General features: G+C 35.2%; 1 protein-coding gene across 4 annotated transcripts in view; it reads left to right on the top strand.

Annotated features, from left to right (window-relative positions):
* The window catches only part of ADAMTS6 (ADAM metallopeptidase with thrombospondin type 1 motif 6), a 339,082-nt gene that overhangs the window by 7,256 nt on the left and 310,061 nt on the right, over positions 1-21,765 (top strand). For 3 of the 4 annotated variants that reach the window (XR_010157222.1, XM_526907.7, XM_063811175.1), the window contains exons 2-4: positions 761-1,135; positions 3,569-3,933; positions 14,381-14,549. Coding sequence is in view for 3 of the 4 variants with exons in the window: in XM_526907.7 (XP_526907.2) it covers positions 1,039-1,135; positions 3,569-3,933; positions 14,381-14,549 (631 nt within the window). In the remaining variant the exon portion in view is untranslated. The remainder of the gene's footprint in view (positions 1-760; positions 1,136-3,568; positions 3,934-14,380; positions 14,550-21,765) is intronic. The other variant, XM_024353403.3, reaches the window with a different exon arrangement.

Here is a 21,765-nt window from a genome sequence, read left to right on the forward strand (position 1 = left end):
AGCCAAATATACTATTCTGTATCAAGTGTGAATGGAGACTCTGAGTGAGGTTGTTAGTTGCATGTAAAGTACATGAGATAGGACTTGAAATCTGTTGTAATACTTGAAATGAAGTTTTAAAATTTTCTTTTAAGTTACATTTCAGAGAGTTGAAATTGACTCACGAGTTGCCTTATAAGTCACATAAGACTTCCAAGTAAAGTCAAGGGTTATAGTACATACAGTTCAACTTTTTAGAAGTTTAGCTTCTGATACTGTCTTAGTATTCACAGATGGCTGCTAAATATCACTATTTGTAGATCTACTTTGTCAGAAAAAAAATGATAGGTGCCTTATAAAGCAACACAACAATATCTGGATATGAGTGTGTTTAAAAGGCATGTTATGGAATGGGATTACATATTGTTTGTCACATATAATGAACTGAGGTAGTGAAGTCAGCCTACTTTATTTTATCAAAAGGAAGTTAACTCATTGCCCATCATTGTTATCTTCAAAGTTTTTAAAAAAGAATTATGATTTCTCTTTAGATTCCTTATTTGATTATTAAGTAGCTCTGGCATTATGCTGATAACCATTTTGGTCTCTAATTCTGTGTCTAATCTTGTGAATGTTTATTTAGACTATAAAGAATAACAATGGTCTAATTTAACTATATTATTTTGTAGTTATGTCTTTTGGCAAGGATTCAGTACTATATAGGACTTGGATTTTTCCATTCTGGATATTTTTCAGTTAACTTAAATTTTTTTTTTTCTAGGTTAAAAAATGGCCATACTTTAGTAACTAATCAGCCTAATGCTTTGCTTATGAAAACTTTTACCATCATTATTTTTTCATTTTGGATTGAGAAAATGAATCCAGATATAGAAGAAAGTGCAGGATGTTGGATAAAAGTGGCTCTTAAACAGTGGAACATCCAATAACTAATTTGCAAGAAGTTTTAAAGAAATAAAATTGTTATGCTTCGATTTTGGTATGGTATTGACTCTTTAGCACATAGGTAGCCCTCAAAAAAATCATCCAGTTTTCTAAATTATGGAAATTTTGTGGAAGACGTTGACCTGGATTTTGAGCCTCATCATGGCTTCATCGGAATTTCATAGTGACCACAGGCTTTCATACAGTTCTCAAGGTAGGATTCTTGCTTTTGAAACTGACACAAAATATTGCTATTAATTGGACAAGAAAAGATTCTGCATATTTAGTTTGGGTGGATAGTTTTTTTTGGGATATGTAGTGATAGGAATAGAGGCCTACTGTGTCAATTCGGTATTAGTTTCATAAATGTTAAGGGCTATGCGTCGTTTAACTTGTCCTACTAGTATTTAACATCCCGTGGATTTTAGAGTTGACTGGTCTTTCTTGGAAAATGATAGACCCCAGGCCTTGTTCTTCTGAAACTTAAACTTTAATAAGCTTGTTCATTACTAGAGTTTATGGGCAAGGACATGTTCAAAGAGAATCCAAACATTTATGCTGTGGAAGAAGAAACCAGATAAATTATGATACAGGACCCTTTTATTATGGACACTTTGTGAAAAAATACTTTTGCAAACCTGAGAGTTCTGATCTAAAGACTAGAATCTGAGTGTAAGAACGAGAACTGTAAGAAGTGCAACTTTTCACATTCTAATCTTTATAATTTTAATCTATAGAATTGAGCTTTATATCGTAGAAATGATCTTAACAAAGCAGGCCTAGGAGTAAATGTCATTTTGTTTTCCATGGACCAGTCCAGTCCTTATAGAAGTACTGAAAGGCATACCTTTTGGATTTCCCTCCCATGAATACATAGTAATAGATAATTTTTTGGTGCCGATGAACCAGATTTTCAAGACTATTACAGATTGATGTATGTGTCTAGAAATCCATGTTAAAAAGTGTGGCTGTCAAAGTAAATCAATGAAGCCATGACATTTAGTATGAACTCTAATTATTTATAAGAAGTGAAATAAACACTGTCTTTGAATTTATTTACATTTGGTTATGGTTTTATGGGAGTTTATATTAGTGTGTAAACTCCATGTGTAGACACTGAGGCAAATAAGCAGACATTTGGTTTACCTTAGTGGTAAATCTAGCTGAAAGAAGGTACAGCTAAGAAGGTAGATGGAAAATGTTTAGTACATCTAAATGAGGAAAATATGTTCCTCATTTAGTTCTCTGAAATTTTAGTCAAGCTGTTTTTAAAATAGCTTTATTGAGATATTACTACACATACCATAGAATTCACCCATTTAAGGTATAAAATTCAGTGGTTTTTAGTATTTTCGGCATTGTACAACCATCACAATAACCTATTTTATTTTATTTCATCTTATTTTTTGGCACTAGTGTCATCGCCAACATAATCAATTTTAGAACATTTTCGTCACTCCAAAAAGAAGCCTATACTTCTTAGTGGTCACTTCCAAATTCCCTCCAAACCAGCCTTCACCTCCAGCTGTAGGCAACTAAACCTTCTGTCTGTAGAGATTTCCCTATTCTGGATATTTCATATAAATGCAATGATATGTGGCATATTGTGACTTGCTCTTTTACTTAATGTTTTAAATGTTAGATAATGAACTTTGATTATGAAGACAGTTGTTCTGAAGGTTCATTCATGTCATAGCATGTATCACTACTGCATTCCTTGTTATTGTAAAATAATATTGCATTGTGTGGATATACTACATTTTGTTTGTCTATTCATCAATTGATGGAAATTTGGTTTAATTCCCCTTTTTGAGTATGATGAATATTGCTGAGCATTCACATCTAAATTTTTATGTGAATGTGTGTTTTCATTTCTATTGTGTATATACCTGAGAGTAGGATTGCTGGATCATGTGATTAACTCCATGTTTAAAATTTTGAGGAATTGTCAGACTGTTTCTCAAAGTGGTTACAGCATTTTACATTCCCATTGACGTGTTTTTGTTTTTGTTTTTTGTTTTGTTTTTTTTTTTGAGACGGAGTCTTGCTCTGTTGCCCAGGCTGGAGTGCAGTGGCGCAAACTTGGCTCACTGCAACCACCGCCTCCCAGGTTCAAGTGATTCTCCTGCCTCAGCATCCAGAGTAGCTGGGACTACAGGCGTGTGCCACAACGCCTGGATAATTTTTTGTATTTTTAGTAGAGGCGGGGTTTCACCGTGTGATGATTTCTTAAAAAATAATAATTTCTACAAGGCTATAGAGATTCTTTTTTGGATAACTTTCAAAAACAGATTCTGAGCTAAACTCTTTTCTTTTACATATGTGTGCTTCTCATTATTTTTTATTTCAAAGTAAAATTTTCATATTTCTTGTAGAATTTAGCTCTTAGGATCCATGTTTTAAAAATTAAAAAAGTAAAATAGTCCTTCACAAGTAATATTAAAATGATTGCAACTTAATCTTCAGATTTTAAACTTTTATTCTTTCATTTTTGTTTAATATAACTTTTTTTGTACATACTTCACATATAATGATTCATAGTTTTAATTGACATAGTTGTTGTTTATATTGCTGCTTCTTTGTTCCGTTAAATTTTCTTTTCTTCCATGTGTTTTTTTTCTGGATTCTCTGCCTTGTGATTACAAAGAGGAATTCCTGACTTATCTTGAACACTACCAGCTAACTATTCCAATAAGGGTTGATCAAAATGGAGCATTTCTCAGCTTTACTGTGAAAAATGATAAACACTCAAGGAGAAGACGGAGTATGGACCCTATTGATCCACAGCAGGCAGTATCTAAGTTATTTTTTAAACTTTCAGCCTATGGCAAGCACTTTCATCTAAACTTGACTCTCAACACAGATTTTGTGTCCAAACATTTTACAGTAGAATATTGGGGGAAAGATGGACCCCAGTGGAAACATGATTTTTTAGACAACTGTCATTACACAGGATATTTGCAAGATCAACGTAGCACAACTAAAGTGGCTTTAAGCAACTGTGTTGGGTTGGTAAGTAGATGCTATAATTTTAAACTTCTGATGGGAAAATAAGTTTGCAATGTAAATGTCTTTCCTCAGATTAAAAAAATATATATCTATATAGGTAGTTTAAGTAGGAAGGTAATAGTTTAAAATTTTTTGCTATTTCTGCTGCCTTTGATTTTGATTTTCTTTTTAATAATGTATTGACTTTTCAAAGGGCAGCTTTTAAAACTCTATTATTAGAAGAGGAATGAACAAAACTTCAGATTTCCCTTTAGACTTATGTTTTTCTGTTCAAATAAGATATCTTTTATGCATAAACAAAACTCAGTCATTTTTGAAGAATTTTAGGGTATGTTTGTATGTATATGTGTATTATGGCAGGAAGCCACAACACTGACATTCTTTTTATAATATCTTTCTTTGGTAGGTAACATATCTTAAAATTTCTTATGACCTACTTACAGTTATAAGTTCTCGAAGTAAAATCTTTTATACAGTGTCTATGAGATAATTTTTTATACATTTATATGAAGATTGATATAAATCTTATTTTAGTTAGAAAATGGGTTCTAGGCTGGGTGAGGTGGCTCATGTCTGTAATCCCAGTGTTTTAGGAGCCTGTGATGGGAGGATTACTTGAGGCTAGGAGATCAAGACCAGCCTGGGCAGCATGGCGAGGCACCCATTTCTAAAAATATATTTTTAAGAAAGAATAGAAAAAAGAAAATGGGTTCAAGACTACAGGGTTTATCCTGGGCATTTGAATCCATTCTAGTCTAATGGTAAATACACAGTTCAAAGTTGCACATAGTAATAATTGGAAAACAAAGCAAATTTCCATGCTTTCTCTTCTGTGTTTACCCTGTTCAGGCTAATGTAGCTGTTCCATTAAAGCTGTATCTGTGAAAAGGGTACAAACATTTTGATGCTCAAGGAACATTTTCAGAAACTTTTTCTTTTTTATTATAATATACCCATATTCTTATTTCTGTTTCAATATAAAATAACTATAATTCGAGTTGGGTTTAAATAAGTTTTAAATTTGAAAGGACTATCAAGAACTACACAATGGAGGAAAACATTTCACTGTAGATGTATATAGGAATGTGCTCCAATTGTCTACTTTCTATCACTGTTAAGTAAAATGAACCAAAATATTTACTTAGCTTGTAAGATTTAGGCTTAATTTCTACAAATAGACAAATTGAGTATACTCATTACTAGTTTCTCTATAAGCAGTGTTAGCACTTTCTCTATAAAACAGATTTATTTTTTTGAATAAAATTATCCAAAATGTGTTCTAAAACTTCTCATTTGTTAAAATGACACACTATTCATTATCATAGGAAAATACTATTCCTAGTCATTGACTAGGTTATTTATATTTGGCATTAACATTAATTATGCCATTGCTAGTTTTAACAGGGTGATGAAATGAGCACATTCAAGAACAAAACTAATTCTATTGTGGAATTTGAGAGAAGAGTGATTGTAGATATGAAGATAATTTAGAACATGTAGGAGACAATAAGGGCCTATTCGAAGACTATGGCATTGAGAATAAAGAAGACAGAATGAATTTGAACCACATTTAGGGACAAAATTTAAAATATTTGCATCCTATTAATTTTTTCTTTCCTGACATGTAATAAGACAGAGAATACATAGTAGGTAGTTAATAATATTTTAAAAAATTGAAATAGAATTGAACTTGTGAGATACAGGAGAGAAAGCAATTGAAGATGGCTGAGATATCTCTTTTGGATGAAAGTATATATGAATGTTATGAGTTGAGAACGAATGTCAGAGGAGAACTGGATTGGAGAGGAATTTGAAGAGCATGCCTTTGATATAGCAAATGTGAGGAATCTGAATAAATAAAGGTTAAAGATATCTAATGGTATTTGAGAAATGTAGCTCTGAAGTTTAGAAAAGAATTCAATTCTGGAAACGAGTAACTTCAGAGCCATTAATGTAGGTGACTTTATGAAATTGTGCAACATGCTGTTTGATGACTCAAAAGTGAGAATAAAGTTGAAAATGGAACCTTTTCTACAATGAAGGAGATGACAAAATGTCACCTATTCATCCTTATTGAGACTTTCTGTCTCTTGTTCTCTTTCCCTCTGTTAACACCTTTCTATTTTACTTTGTCTCTTATTGACACTGTATGGTCCGTGTTAACTAAGTTTGATTATTTGATTAAGGTGTGATCTGCCAGGTTTGTCCACTGAAGTTACTATTTTTTCCCTTGGCAGTTCGTAAGGAATTTGTGAGCAGATGTTTCACACTTTTACACACCAGTTTTAGTAAACTTTACCTTCATTCTTATTTTGTATGTTACTTTTTTTTTTTTTTTTTTTTTGAGACAGGGTCTTACTCTTGCCCAGGCTGGAGTGCAGTGGCGTGATCTTGGCTCACTGCAACCTCCACCTCCTATGGATGTTACATTTTTAATCAAATGGAATATGTAAACAAGTGTTTTTTAAAAAATTCTACTTTTCAAAGGCCACCACTTTTAATAAATTCTATGTTTTTAATCATTCTATATAAAATAGTTGTTAATGCAGAGATCATTAGTGTTTTCTAATCGTATCTCCTCACCCATAGTTTTAGTGCTGGGACTCTTGCACCATTCAAAATACAAAATTCCTAACATTATAGTCTGTCAGCTTCATATAATGTCATATTTTAATTTGCTGTGTATTTGGACCATGGTTTCTTACTCAGGTTTTGTTTTTTCTGGAGTTTGTTTACTTTTACTTTTTCTCAGTGCGAAAAAAATATCGTTTCTTTATCAAGTGATTTAATATTTTCCACTTCCTTAGTCCTTTTATCTATTGCTTGAAATACATTCCATTCTTCTTTGGAGGCATTTTTCATGGAGCCATTTAATTAATTTCTTGGGCTAATTTCTTGATGTTAGTTTCTGTAACATCTCTCATTTTGGGACTTCTTTCCTAAATTAGTTCCACATCTTTCTCTTTCTGAGTTTACATCCTGGTTTTGTTGGAGAATATCTTCAAAAATTACCTCAGAACAGCAACTGGAAAGTAAAGTTTCTGAGTCTGTGTCTATTTGAAAGGGACCTTATGCAGCCCTCATGTTTGATTAATAATTTAGCTGAATGTGAAATTCTGGGTTCAAAAAATCATCTTCCTTAAGAATGATGGATGGTGGTACTGGGAAAGGGAATATATAGGGCATAAAATTTATTTATATGGTTTTATAGCTTTAAAAAAGAAAAATACTTAAAGGTCTTAAAAGTTAGCATTGATTCACAGGTATAAGTCTGCTGCTAGTCTGATTCTTGTCCTTTTATTCTTTAAAAATTTTTTTTAGTTAAAAAAAATTTCCCTCAGTGAAAGCATGTTCCTTTTATCCTTCCTGTTTCAGGAATTTATAACATGTCTAACTATGGGTTTTCTTTCCTAATTTCTGCTTGGTATTTGATGGGTGCTTTTAATAAAGACCCTCCTTCAGCTTAGAGAAATTAAAAAAAATATTTCCTTAATAATTTTATCTTCTTAATTTTTTCTTCCTCCCTGCACTCTCTTTCTGGAATTGGTTCTCTGCTTCGCTTATCTTTTTCTCTTTTTCCATTGTTTTCTTTTTTGTTCTAATTTCTATGAGATTCCCCCGATTTCGTCTTCTTTTCCTTCAGTTGATTAAAAAATTACAGCAGTCATATTTCTAATTTTCAAAAGTTCTTTCTCTTTTTCTTGGATTTTCTTACATTCTGTTCTTTTTTTTTTTTTTTTTTTTTTTTTGAGACGGAGTCTAGCTCTGTCGCCCAGGCTAGAGTGCAGTGGCGCGATCTTGGCTCACTGCAAGCTCCGCCTCCCGGGTTCATGCCATTCTCCTGCCTCAGCCTCCCGAGTAGCTGGGACTACAGGCGCCCGCTACCACGCCCGGCTAATTTTTTGTGTTTTTAGTAGAGACGGGGTTTCACTGTGTTAGCCAGGATGGTCTCGATCTCCTGACCTCGTGATCCGCCCACCTCGGCCTCCCAAAGTGCTGGGATTACAGGCGTGACACCGCGCCTGGCCTATTCTGTTCTTATTTCATGAAGACTGATTATCTTCAGTCCCTCTGAATATTATAAAGACCATATAGCTAGTTAGAAAAGCTCAATGATCCCATTAGACTTTCTGTTCATTTAGTCATGTCCATAGTTGTCATTCTCCCCTTTTCATTATTCATTCATTTCACTAATACTTATAAGTACCTTCCATATAATGGGCACTGTTGTAGGTGCTAGGATTACAGTAGTGAAAAATAAAAATCTCTGTTATATAGCTTGTATTCTAGTAGGGTATACACATAAAAAGATAAATAAATAAAAACTATAATATGTTGGGTAGTGATAAATGGCAAGGAGGAAAAAGTATTGAGCAAAGACCCTAAGGGAAAGGAGGAAGGAAATGCTGGCATCTGAGGGATAAGATTTCCAGGTAGAAATTTTAAAGTACAAAGATACGATCTGAGAGTGTTTGAGGAACAGCATGGAGGTCACGTGGCTGTAGCCAAGAGAAAGGGAGGGAGAATAATGGAAGTTGGGGTCAGAAAGGAAACTGGGAGCCAGATGTAAAGGCTTTAGGGGACACAAAATAAAATCAATGATAACTACAAGTTCGAGGCCTGAGCAACTAACATAATCTAGCAGCCATCAACTAAGATGAGAAAGACTCTGGAATTAACTGAGATGAAAAAGCTGTTCGAGGAGTAGGTAGGGGGATGTATATCATGAGTTCAGTTGGAGGTGTTAAACGTGAGATGTTGTATAGGATATTGGATATGTCAGTCTGGAGTTCAGAAGAGAGATATGAATTAGAAAGTTATAAATTTGGGAGTCATCAATATATAGATGCCATTTAAAGCCAAGAGATTGTATGAAATTGCTTTGAAGGGAGCATAGGTAGAATAGAGAAGAGGTCTAAGGACTGAGCCCTTGGGCATTCCAAGAGGTCAGGGAGGTCAGAGAGATGTAGCAGAAACAACAGAGAACAGAGTAATAAAGTTGAAGGAATATCAGGAAAATGTTCTGGAAGCCAGAAGGAAATATTTCGAGAGGAAAATGCTGCTGATGAGTCCAAATAAGAGTAGCACTGCAAATTGCATTGAATTTATCATTGAGGAAGTTATTGGTGACCCTGAAAAAAGCAGTTTCAGTGAAGAAGAGTTTGAAGAAGAGGCAATGACATGATTGGAGTAGGTTTAAAATGGAGTGGGAGGAGAGAAAAAGAGTATGTAGACAGTTATTTCAAGGACTTCTGGAAAAGCAAAAAAATTTTCAGTAGCAGGCAGAAGTGTGGTCACAGGAGGTTTTGTTTGTTTGAAGATGGGAATGATTAGGTAGAGTGAGGGGTGCTGGAATGAAGTTCTTGATAGGTGAGAAAGGATAGAATTTTCCACACAAATAGAATAATTACCTTTAGCTAGGGGAATAGATAGTTCATCCATAATAATAGGGAAAAATAGATTATATGGACATAAGATGCAGGTAGGTGGGTATTTGTGATTGTAGGAATTTGTAGGAGGTTTTGCAATGTCTATTGGAGGGGAATATGAAGGTTTTAGAGGATTAAGTAGAGATGAGAAAACATGAAATAGTTATCCAGGAGAATGGGATACTGAATGAACTTGATAAATATATAATTTCTGTGAAGCATTACAGTTACAGTTAAAATTATTAATGAATCTAAAGTGAGACCAGTCAGCATTTTGTTGTATTTTTCTCTGGCTAAATGCAGCTGCAAAGGTGCAGGCCCAGCAAAGTTGAATCTTATCAAGGTTGTGGTTTAGCCAGCTGGATTCCATGAAGTGAGAAAGAGGTAAGGGAATTGAAGGTGGAATTGAAGCTGGGTTGTGAGGGAAGTGAGGACATGAGGTGGGTAAAGGACAGTGAAAAGGTGATAGGATCATGGATTATGGGACCTCATGGGGATAAAAGGACTATCCCTTGGAGTTGGCATATTAGAGGGACAGTTTTAGAAAGATAGAAGAATGGGATACTTGAAATCAAGATTATAGAAGGCTCCAAATATTGATAATGCTCAAAGTCTAGGGATTGACTGTGGGCATGGTGTAAAAGGTAAGGTGAGGGACAAGATATTTGAAGGAGAGGAGGTCAAGGAATTGAGAGGGCAGGGAATGAAGAGACCATCTATGTCATTAGTTTTTAAACTAGGTCCATGGATGGGATTCAGGGGGATTGTGAACTGAAATGGGCAAATATCACATCTTTATCTTTACTAATTCTTAATGGAAATTTAACATTTCTCTCAATTTTAAATATAGGTAACAAACCAATATATTGATAGCAGTACCTGTGACTTTGCCTCCAATAGAAACCACAGATATTTTCATATCATTATGGTTTTTGCATTCTTTTAAAAATATTTTTATTCATCACTAATTGTGAAATTGTGGTAGTTATTAGAGCCACTGAATATCTTATTAAAAGTGTTACACAAGTTATATGTATTATATTTTAAAAATATTTTGATAACTGTATTTTACTAAATTGGTTTTATTTATAATCCTATATATTTTTTCTGCATTTAAAATATTCTGAGGAGGAGTCCTTAGGTTTCACCCTTAGACTTCCAAAGGGATTCAGGGTATGTGCACATGCACATACACGTATTTTAAGAACCTGTGATATAAGAAGATATTGAAATCAACAACTATTTCAGGAATGATGTTGCAGAGAATGACGGTGATCTAGAATCTCTTATTTTTAAGGAATGAGGGAACTGACTTGGGATCAATAGATAAATGCAACTGGGAAAGGAGGGAGAAGATCATGGCATGAGGTTCAATGCTGGTGTTTGTTTGTTGAGGAAGGAGAAAGAATTGTTTGGAAATGACAGTGAGTTGCAAGAACATCTGACCCTACCTTCAGGTCCAATAGGAGGCATGTAGAAGACAAAGCAGCCACCGTTCCAGAGGACTACAGGAAAGGAGTGTCATTTAGGGAGCTTCCGGTTTTTGTTAGAGCAAGATGAAGTGAATATTCAGAGATGAAGCTGGTGGTAAAGGAGATTTTGTTGATGATTGACCTTGAGTTTGAGAGAACACAGTAGAAGTGTTTCAAATAATAGGGAGAGGTAGGAGATGGGATCAGAAAACAAGATGTACATAATCATATGAGAATTAGAATTCAGGGGGTGAGGTTTGGGCTTCTCAAAGGAATTTATACCTCAAGGAAAGAGGAGGCATGGTGAAATTAGCCCTAATAGTCCTGAGGCAGATAGTGTAAAGGTGAATGGGGATACTGAGGTAAGTGAGAGCAAGGCTTTTGCCAGGCATGCATAGATTTCTGGTACTCCCACTAAATTCAGGCCCTCCATCATCTGGTTTTCAGACCCTTTCTAATCTCATAATCACTCTCCCCTTCCCTCCCTTCAGTCACTGTAGCTCCTGATTGTTTCTGAAATACTGTAAGTATGCTCCTACCTCATTGCCTTTGTATTTGTTGTTCCCAGTATCTGGTCTGCCCTTTCCCAAGATATATATTTGGCTTGCTCCCTCATTTTTTTCAGGTTTCTGCTCAAATACCACCTTATTAGAGAGGATGGTTGCAACTATCCAATAGTTTGTATAATTCTCTCACTTCTAATTATTCTCTGTCCTTTTTGATTGCTTTTATCTCCCCTCTTAATGTTTATCAGTACCTGCTTCATCATTTATTTGTATAATCAATTAGCTTTTTTTTTTTTTTAGACGGAGTCTTGCTCTGTTGCCCAGGCTGAGTGCAGTGGCACGATCTCAGCTCACTGCAACCTCCGCCTCCCAGGTTCGAGTGATTCTCCTTCCTCAGCCTCCCGAGTAGCTGGGATTACAGGCGTGTGCCACCATGCCTGGCTAATTTTTGTATTTTTAGTAGGGGCGGGGTTTCACCATGTTGGTCAGGCTAGTCTCAAACTCCTGACCTCGTGATTGACGTGCCTTAGCCTCCCAAAGTGCTGGGATTACAGGTATGACCCACCACGCCAACCTAATTAGCTTTTTCTAGCTCCTCCCACCAAAATGTAAGCAATGTGATACAGCTGGAACTTTGGTTCACTGTTGTATCCCTACCACATAGTATAGTATCTGCCTTGTGATAGGCACTTGAGAAAGCATATTTTGTGAAAAAATAAATAAATACAGAAACAGCCCTTAGAGGATAAGAGAATTATGGTGTAGTGGTTAAGAGTTCAGGCTCCAAAGTCAATCACGAGTTCATTGTTTAACTTTGCTCCATCTCAGTTTCTCATCTACAAAGTGGAACAGTTAGTGGTACGTCAAAGAGCTATTAAGAAGAGATAATGTTATAAACATTTTACAAAGTACCTAACATATAAAATCTCTGGATTGTTCTTCTAGAGTCTTTTCATTCTTGAAATTAGAGATTGTGTTTACTTACCAGGCTTCTGACTTCATTTTTCCCCAGCAAATCAAGTCTCTTGTCTGGTAACTTTCAATTTTCTTGTGCCCACAGACCAGCATGACTTTAGTCTCTAGCCTATCTGGACTGTAGCCTAGACCTTGCTTCCTACATATCCCTCTTATCAATACTTATACTTTCCCCCTTATTCTGCAGGAACTGTGTTCAGTTTTTTAGCACATTGTTGATCTACCTGGTAAAGTACTTCATACTGAGGTATTAGAATATGTTAATGGCATATTATGTTATTTCTGCCAGTATTTGCATTTAATATAGGGACTATTTTCCTTAAATTAAAGCAAACAATGGTGAAAATTATATGAAGTGACTCAGGGCTGCTTTTTTTGTTTGCATTCCTCAGCTCATTTCATGTAGGTGACTGCCAATTTAATCTATAAATTAGAGCAACTCTGATTATGTCTTATCATTCCTTCCAAGCATGAGGTACTTAACATGAATTTCCCTAAGCAGAATCATAGAGGTTTAGAATTCAAAGGGACCTTAGAGATTATCTGGACTAGAGGTTTTCAGCTTTCTTTTTAAAGCAGCAAAACCCCTTTTTCAAATGAAATGTTATGTGGAAACTTAATATATAGATTAATAAATAGCACAGCTGATTCCTAAACCCAGGAATCCAAGCCATGTAGGTCTCCCTTTGTTGTCTGGGGCAATCCCCTGAGGGCACTTCCTTGGAACCCTTAGGGCTCCCCAGAGTGCTGTTTTAAAACCACTAATTTAGACCAACTCTTTCATTTTTCCAGCTGAGGAAATACACCCAGAGAGTTTTTATTTTATCTGGTGTTACAGGGTAAATTAGTTGGATTAAGAGCAGTCCTCACATGTGCCATACTTAGGAAAACACTATTAGACAAGGGTGGAAATTCTTATTTCAGATGTAGATAACTTTTACCATCTCATTTTTCATCAACAAAGTTCTATTTATACCTATTACATGTGGGACACTTTCTATGGTGTTAACTGATACGAAGAAATATGAGATATAACCCTTTGCCTTAAAAAGCAAATAATCTAATTGGGAAGCTAAAATATGAAGTTGAAAACTTATACCAACTTTAAATAAGACTTCACGACTTGAGATGTAACAAAGCAGTGTGGGATTAATTGAAAATAAGTGATACTGAGAATTAGCTCTATTGAAGCTCAGTGGAGGGTGAAGCTACTCCATTTGGACTAGAGAAGGTTTTTAAAGAGGAGAGATAACTAAACTGAGTAGCACTTGGCTAAGTAAATAGGGATAAGGTGATATAATACTGTAAGTAAGGGCAGAACTTTGAATTCCAGTACCCTCACTTACCTCTATGTAATATTGGGCAAGTCCTCTGAGCCTGTTACTTCATCTGCAGAATGGGGGATGTATGGGATGTGTGTTAATTAAGAACATATTAATTGATGTAACATAAACCTCAAAATGTCAATGATTTGTCACAATAGAAGCTTATTTCTTCTGTATGTCTGTGTCTACATCAGACATCTTTCTAAGAGGTCACACAGGGACCCAGGTTCCTTCTTTTTTGGTTTCTACCTACCCTAGGTATTTGGAGTTCTCTCCGTTCAGTGGGGAAAGAGAGTAGAAGATTCCACTGCAGAGGTATTCAGAGGTTGGGCTGAAAGTGTTACATAACCCTCTGCCCATATTTTTATTGTGCAAAACTCAATCACAAAGCTATATCTAAACACAGAGGACATAGTTATGTGCATAATGTGGAACTGAAATAAGTTTTAGTGTTCACATAAAATCTGTTACCTCACAGAGTCATTGTGAGATTGGAGGAAATCACGTATGTGACATGCTTAGTACAGTGCATAGCATATGGAGGTATTTAAATGTCCTTTTTAAAGAATAGGAACATTTATATAATGTTTTAATTGAGTACAGATAATTCGCTAATTTTTTTATTAACGTGTTTTAACCCTGTAAATGGAGAAGTGTCCATTTACTTTTAGCTCTTGGTAATAATGATAACTAATATTTAAAATGATTCTCTTTGGTAAATTCTTTGTTTATTTTTCTTTTAGCATGGTGTTATTGCTACAGAAGATGAAGAATATTTTATTGAACCTTTAAAGAATACCACAGAGGATTCCAAGCATTTTAGTTATGAAAATGGCCACCCTCATGTTATTTACAAAAAGTCTGCCCTTCAACAACGACATCTGTATGATCACTCTCATTGTGGGGTTTCGGGTGAGTGAGTGTGCAGCTTTTACAAAGCATATTGTATTGGATTGCTGCTTTTTCTTTCTTCTGGCAAGTATAGTAAGGTTAGCAATAAAAGGAAGTAGGAGTTTGACTACAATTATAACGTCCAGAGCCCTTTTAATAGATGTTACCTACCAGTAGTTTTAAATCAATTTGGGAGCTCTTTGAGAAGTTTTTAAGCTGTAAGTTTGTATAAAATTCATTTTCGTTTTTTGGTTGAAGGGAAAAAAATAACCATCTTATTTTACTTAGGTAATAGCTATAGCTTTTTTGCACAGTTATACTGTAGTACTCTGTGGTGTTTGTTTAGCCTGATATTTTTATGCTAGTAGCAGGAATCTAGACACTTGAATAAGACTTGAAGAGTCTTAAGATAGTATTCAAAAGTAGTGTTAGCACTGAGCGAGGATACTATAGAAATATGTAGTACGGGCAACAAACTTAGACTTCAGTGGTCAAGGAAAGCTTCATGGAAGAAGTGATTTCTAAGCTGAGGACTGGGGGAAAAGTGAAGGTAGCTGTGTAGAAGTGGAGAAAGCAGTGGCTATTAGTGTTTCACATAGAGGAAATAGTGTTTATGAAGCTCCTAAACCAAAAGGGAGAATGTCATGTTTTATAAATTGACAGACAGTTCATGTAACTGGATATTAGAATGTGGGCTGGAGGGATAAAGGTGAGGTTCATAGTGGTTGGGGGAAGTGGTTGTGAGAGATGAAACTGGAAAGATTAGCAGAGGCCACATCATGAAGAGCTTATAAACCATGTTAAGGGGTTTGTTTATCCTACGTGCACTAGAAACCCACTGAAAGGATTTAAACAGGAAGAATAACATAATCAGATTTGTGTTTTAGAAAGACTACTCTTGCAGCAATATGGAGATGGAATTAGAGAAGAGCAAGACTAGAGCTAAGGAGTTAAGAGGATGTTAGTCTAAAGGTGAGAAAATGTAGAGAAACAGGCCGGGTGCGGTTGCTCACACCTGTAATCCCAGCTCTCAGGGAGGCAAGAGGCGGGAGGATAGCTTGAGCCCAGGAGTTCGAGACCTGCCTGGGCAATATAGCGAGACCCCGTTCTCCAGAAAAGGGAAAAAAAAGAAAGAAAAAAAAAAGACGAAAATGTAGAGAAACAGTGGATATAACATAGCACAGCAAAAAGAACATGCGCTTTGATATAGCATAGGACGAATTACCCAACCTCTCTGAGTGCTCATCTTAGCACATACTAGTTACCCAATCAAATTGTAGCTATCATTAAGATGACTGTTTCTAGTACACTAAAGTGTTATTATATTAACAAAAATTTTTAAAGACTTGTTCTATGTAGTTCCAGTAGCTAGAACCAGGGGCAGAATGTTTCAGAGAGATTTCAGCTTAATGCAAAAGTAAAGTCACCAACAAATAGATTTAGTGAAAAATAGAAAGGGTTGGCCGGGTGCAGTGGCTCACGCCTGTAATCCCAGCACTTTGGGAGGCCGAGGCGGGCAGATCACAAGGTCAGGAGTTCAAGATCAGCCTGGCCAATATGGTGAAACCCTGTCTCTACTAAAAATACAAAAATAAGCCGGGTGTGTTGGTGCTTGCCTGTAGTCACAGCCACTTGGGAGGCTGAGGCAGAAGAATCGCTTAAACCTGGGAGGTGGAGGTTGCAGTGAGCACAGATTGTGCCACTGCACTCCAGCCAGGGTGACAGAGTGAGACTCCATCTCAAAAAAAAAAAAAAAAAAAAAAAAGAAAGGATTGCCTTGTGAATTAGTGTATGATATGTATCATCCTTTTGTTTCTTCTCCATATTCTTCATAGGCTTGTTTTCTTCTTAAGTGTTAAGTCTTCTTTTCTTAATCTACTTTTCCCATTCTGCACACTTTCTTCTTGAGTAATCTCTGAGGCTGTTAATTAGGTCCTTGTTGGTCAAGAATAGTTGGTACCAGAAAAAGACAACTTACAGTGAATCTACTTAAAACATGAAATTAAATTCCATAGTTAATAATTAAAACAAAAGGTTTGTTGGGTCTTTATATTGAGTAATGAAATGAACCATTATGGAAATAAGTTTATCTTATATTTAACAACATTTAGACTGTAAGTATAACTATATGTAAATTCTTTAAAAACTAGGATTCAGGCCGGGCACGGTGGCTCAGGCCTATAATCCCAGCACTTTGGGAAGCTGAGGCAGGCGGATCACGAGGTCAGGAGATCGAGACCATCCTGGCCAACATGGTGAAACCCCGTCTCTACTAAAAATACAAAAATTAGCCGGGCGTCGTGGCACGCGCCTGTAGTCCCAGCTACTCAGGAGGCTGAGGCAGGAGAATTGCTTGAACCCTGAATGCAGCGGTTGCAGTGAGCCAAGATCGCACCGAGAGCGAAACTCCTTCTCAAAAAAAAAAAAAAGAAAGAAAAAAACTAGGATTCAAATATTCAGTTGTTTATTATAATGTAATTAGTCTATCATTTTTCCATAATATGCCAGCCTTCACTCTATGATTGTAAAGAAGATCACCTTTTGCAAAAATATTTAAAGATTTTATCATATTCTAAAAAGCCTATCTCTTAATCCTTTCATATTTAAATTATTCTTTTTTGAAGTATGTATCACATTATTTTAACTCAGGCAGATCCTTATTTTTTAATGGTTTACGCAGTAGTCAAGCACTTCTCCAATCCATTCTTATGGCTATCATAAAATTCTGCACTTTTAGGGAAAGATATTCTCTTACCATCTCTCATTTGGATTACCGTGAGAATTTCCTAAAGTGTTCCATTTCAATGTTTTTAATTCACTTGCCATTTCTACTACCCCAAACTCTAGTCTATTTATTTTAGACCCTCATTATCTCTTGCCGAGACAACTATACTGACTTTCTAATTATGCTTTTTGTCTCCAGGTTTGTGTTCTTATTTTCAGTAAAATCTGTCCCCTATATCTGGCTGTATCACACACCTTGAAAAACTTCACTGGCTTCCCATTACTGGGAATATAATAGTATTTCCCTATGTTCTGGGCAAGTGTTACTGGGGAAAAAAAAGTTTTGTGTTTACTAGTAAATCTGAGAAATGTCTGGCTAACATCTTAATTGTGATACTGTTTCAACAGTATAGGTAAAGTGAGAGATGTGAATTTATAGGCATACACTACCAGTTAGCCTATTACCTGGAATTCAAGTTTATGTCAAAATATAAGATATGAAAACCCCCTTGACACAGGACATATTTATCTTATATTCAGATATTATTTTTTCTATTCTAATTAGATTCAAACTATGAATTTTTAAACATTTTATAGAAGTAATAAATGTTCCTTTTAGAAAATTTAGAAAATACAGGACAAAAAGGAAAAGAAGAAACTGAAAATTACTTATTCCAATACCCAGAGATAACTAAGTATTCTTCTAGTCCATTGAAATAGATATTATTATGTCTCTATATCTTCATTATCTACTTATGTATTCATTAAATAAATATTCATTTAGTACCCGTATGCAAGGCTATTCTAGGTGCTGGGGATGCAGCAATAAATAAAGCAGAAAAAGTCCCTGCTCTCATGGAGTTTATATTCTAGTGAGGAAAGACAGTTAACTAAATAAACAAACAAACAAACAAATAAATATATGGCCAACTGTCCAGAAGTAGTAAGTACTATGAACAAAAATAAAGCAGGTCAATGAAATAATGGTGAATGGCTGTATATATTCAAACACTTTGATATTGATCAAAAAGTTAAAATCTTATTTCAGATGGCAATGAAATCCATATATTGATTTTGGGAAAAAGTTATTGTGTTGTATGTGTTTATGAGCAATGTTTCCTAACATGCTATAATCTAATCAAAATTAAATTGAGCAAAGCATGTGTAACAGGTATCATTTGAAGAACTACTAATCTTTATTTTGAAACAAAACAAGTCAATCTTGTTTTCTATTTTAGACTAGGAAAGATAGTAGTTACAGATCATTAAGCTTAACATTAAGAAGTCAATTGGCAATTATAGAATGTATAGTTTTATAATGAGCTAATTATGCTGGATTAACTTAATTTTTAAAATGAAACTGAAGATGTTCTCTCTCTTGATTTTATTCAGTATATGTGTATATGTATAAAATATTGAATATATAATTATATATGATATATATAAAATGCCTTTGATGGATATTCATAAATAAAAATATATAGTTTTAACATTCAAATAATTTGTAGTTTGTTAGAGTGATAGCCAAGCAAACTAAAATTTTTAAAAACTAAAATGTTGAAAATTTTGACAATAACAAAGATGATGATAACAGCAACTACCTTACACTGAATACATTTTTTTATTATTATTATTATTTTTGAGATGGAGTTTTGCTCTTGTTGCCCAGACTGGAGTGCAGTGGTGCCATCTCAGCTCACTGCAACCTCCGCCTCCCAGGTTCAAGCAATTGTCCTGCCTCAGCCTTCCTAGTAGCTGGGACTACAGATGTGTGCCACCACACAGCTAATTTTTGTATTTTTTTTTTAGTAGAAACATTAATTTAGGATTTGAAATATTTTACTGGACAAAATATTTGAAATATTTTACCAACCTGTTCTCTTTTTTAATTTTTTAGTTTTTGAGATGGAGTTTCGCCCTGTTGCCCAGGCTGGAGTGCAGTGGTGTGATCTTGGCTCACTGCAACCTCTGTCTCTCAGGTTCAAGTGATTCTCCTGCCTCAGCCTACTGAGCAGCTGGGATTACAGGCGCCTGCCACCACATCTGGCTAATTTTTGTATTTTAAGTAGAGACGAGGTTTCACCATGTTGACCAGGCTGGCCTCAAGCTCTGACCTCAGGTGATCCACCCGCCTCAGCCTCCCAAAGTGTTGGGATTACGGCCGTGAGCCATTACACTCAACCTGAATACATTTTAAATGAGGACTACCATTGCTATGTGTTTATTGCACAATAATGTCTAATTATTTTCACAATATTTTAAATAAAAAGGAGAAATTGAATGGGTTGGAGAAGGGGAAATGATCAAAAGAATGAAAATAAAATCCTATATTTGGACATTTAACCTGTTTAGCCAGAGTAAGAGACTAGGCATGACTTGAATACATGAATGGTTTTATGATCACAGAGGATTGAGCAGGAGAAATTGGAGTTATATTGATGTGGAAAAGCTTTCAGCTGTTTTGTAACAATATTAGCCAATAAAACCTAGTGGCTTACTCAGTATACTTTTAGTATTTCACAGTTTCTGTTGGTCAGGAGTCTGTGCATGGATGGGTCATCTGCTTAGCCTCAACCAGGGCTGAATTCTCATCTGGAATCTTGACTGGGGAAGAATCCACTTCTCTACCCCCATAGTTGTGGCAGCATTCAGTTCTTTGTGGTTATGGGTAGCTTTAGTTTTTGGATGATTGTCTTTAGATGCCAGCGTCAGTTCACCAGCATGATTGATTGCTTTCTCTAAGTCAGCAAGGGAGAGACTCTAGACAAATGCTACAATATTATGTAACATAATCATGTACTAATATACTCAAAATCACATGCATCTCATCATCTTTGCTGTATTCTGTTAGTTAGAAACAAGTCACAGGTCCTACCCATATTCAAAAGGAGGAAATCACAAAAGGATGTGAACATTACGAGACAGAGGTCATGGAGGCCATCTGGAGAGTCTGTCTGCCAAAATTGGATATACAGAAACACTATCTGGAGGATATTCTATCGAAATAAGAAGTGGTGTTTATGTCTTTGCTTCTCTTCACCTTTAGGGATGAAGACACTCATTTAACTTAGAAGTTTCAGGAGTATTTAACTGATGGGTCTCATGATCATTTCCACCTCATTTCTCAAAATTTATCCATCCTACTGTCTTAGCACATTTCTTGCTGCTGTAACAGAATACCTGAGACTGGATAATTTAAGAACAATGAAAGTTTACTTAGCATATGGTTCTGGATGCTGGGAAGTCCAAGAGCATGGCACCAGCATCTGGTGAGGGTTGTCTCATGGAGGAAGGCAAGAGGAGGAAGTGAGTGCACACAACAGAGAGAGGAAGTTGGGCCTGAACTCATTATTTTTATCAGGAACCCACTCCCACAATAACCAACCCACTCCTACAACAATGGTTTTCATTCCTTCATGAGGGTGGAGACTTCAAGTTTTAATCACCTCTTAAAGGCCCCAGCTGTTAATACTGTTTCAATGGCAATTAAGTTTCAACATGAGTTTTGGAGGAGATATTCAAACCATAGCACCTACCAATGCAATTTTTAAAACAGAAAGGCTAAAGAAGTTAGAAAAATGAGAATAGTTACACTTTCTGTCAAGTGTATCATATATTAATCTAATTATTCCTCACTAAATTTTTTAATAAGTGGGGGTGAGAAAGATTTCCTGTTCAATATAAGGATGTGGAAGTGAGATATACAGAGAACCTCTACATGCTCAAGTTTATTTAATGAAGATGATAATCAGTGAGGCAGGTGTTTACAAATGCCATAGCGCTAAAAGGCTGCTTCTATACTGAAGAACCAAATGTCTAGAAAACAAAGGATACATTGCAATCCATGCTAAATATGGTTCAAAGCAAATTATGCTGTAATTGTGATCTTTCAACTATAATTGAATGTCTCTTACCTCTAGGCTTTGGAAAAGAAATATTTTGAGTACTCTGTCAGAATAAAGAGTTGTAGACTGCCAACCTAAGTGAAAAAAGTAATTCGTTGCCTTTTAGAATTGAGATTTCTAGAGCAGTGGAATTGATTCTAATTAAAATAGCTTGATGAAAGCATCTTATTTTAAAATGAATAATCAAAAGTATCTTTGGAATAGATTTTTGCAAAATCAGGGCTATCAGAGCTGTCTTAGACTGATTGAAAAGTTTATACTCTAGATGCTTTTTAAATAACTTTAAATGACTCTTTAAAGTATATATCCTAAATTTAAATGTATTAAGATGTAATTACTGGAATAATATGAAATGACTATTTGAAAATTATTTTTATTAATTCATTTCTTAGATTTGTTTTGTTTTCATGAGCAGTTGAATGTTTAATTTTTTTCAGATAACGTGATTATTTTCAAAAATTTACAGACTTTTTTCTCACTATTGCATTTTCTCATTCTCTTCTCTTTGAAAAATCTTAATGTATTAGAGAATTCGTGAGAAGCATGTCTACATGAAAGATCTATAAATAAATATTTTTAATTAGTGAACCTATCTGAATTGGCTGCTT

This window comes from Pan troglodytes, chromosome 4, assembly GCF_028858775.2.
Source record: "Pan troglodytes isolate AG18354 chromosome 4, NHGRI_mPanTro3-v2.0_pri, whole genome shotgun sequence".
Taxonomy (NCBI): Eukaryota; Metazoa; Chordata; class Mammalia; order Primates; family Hominidae; genus Pan; species Pan troglodytes.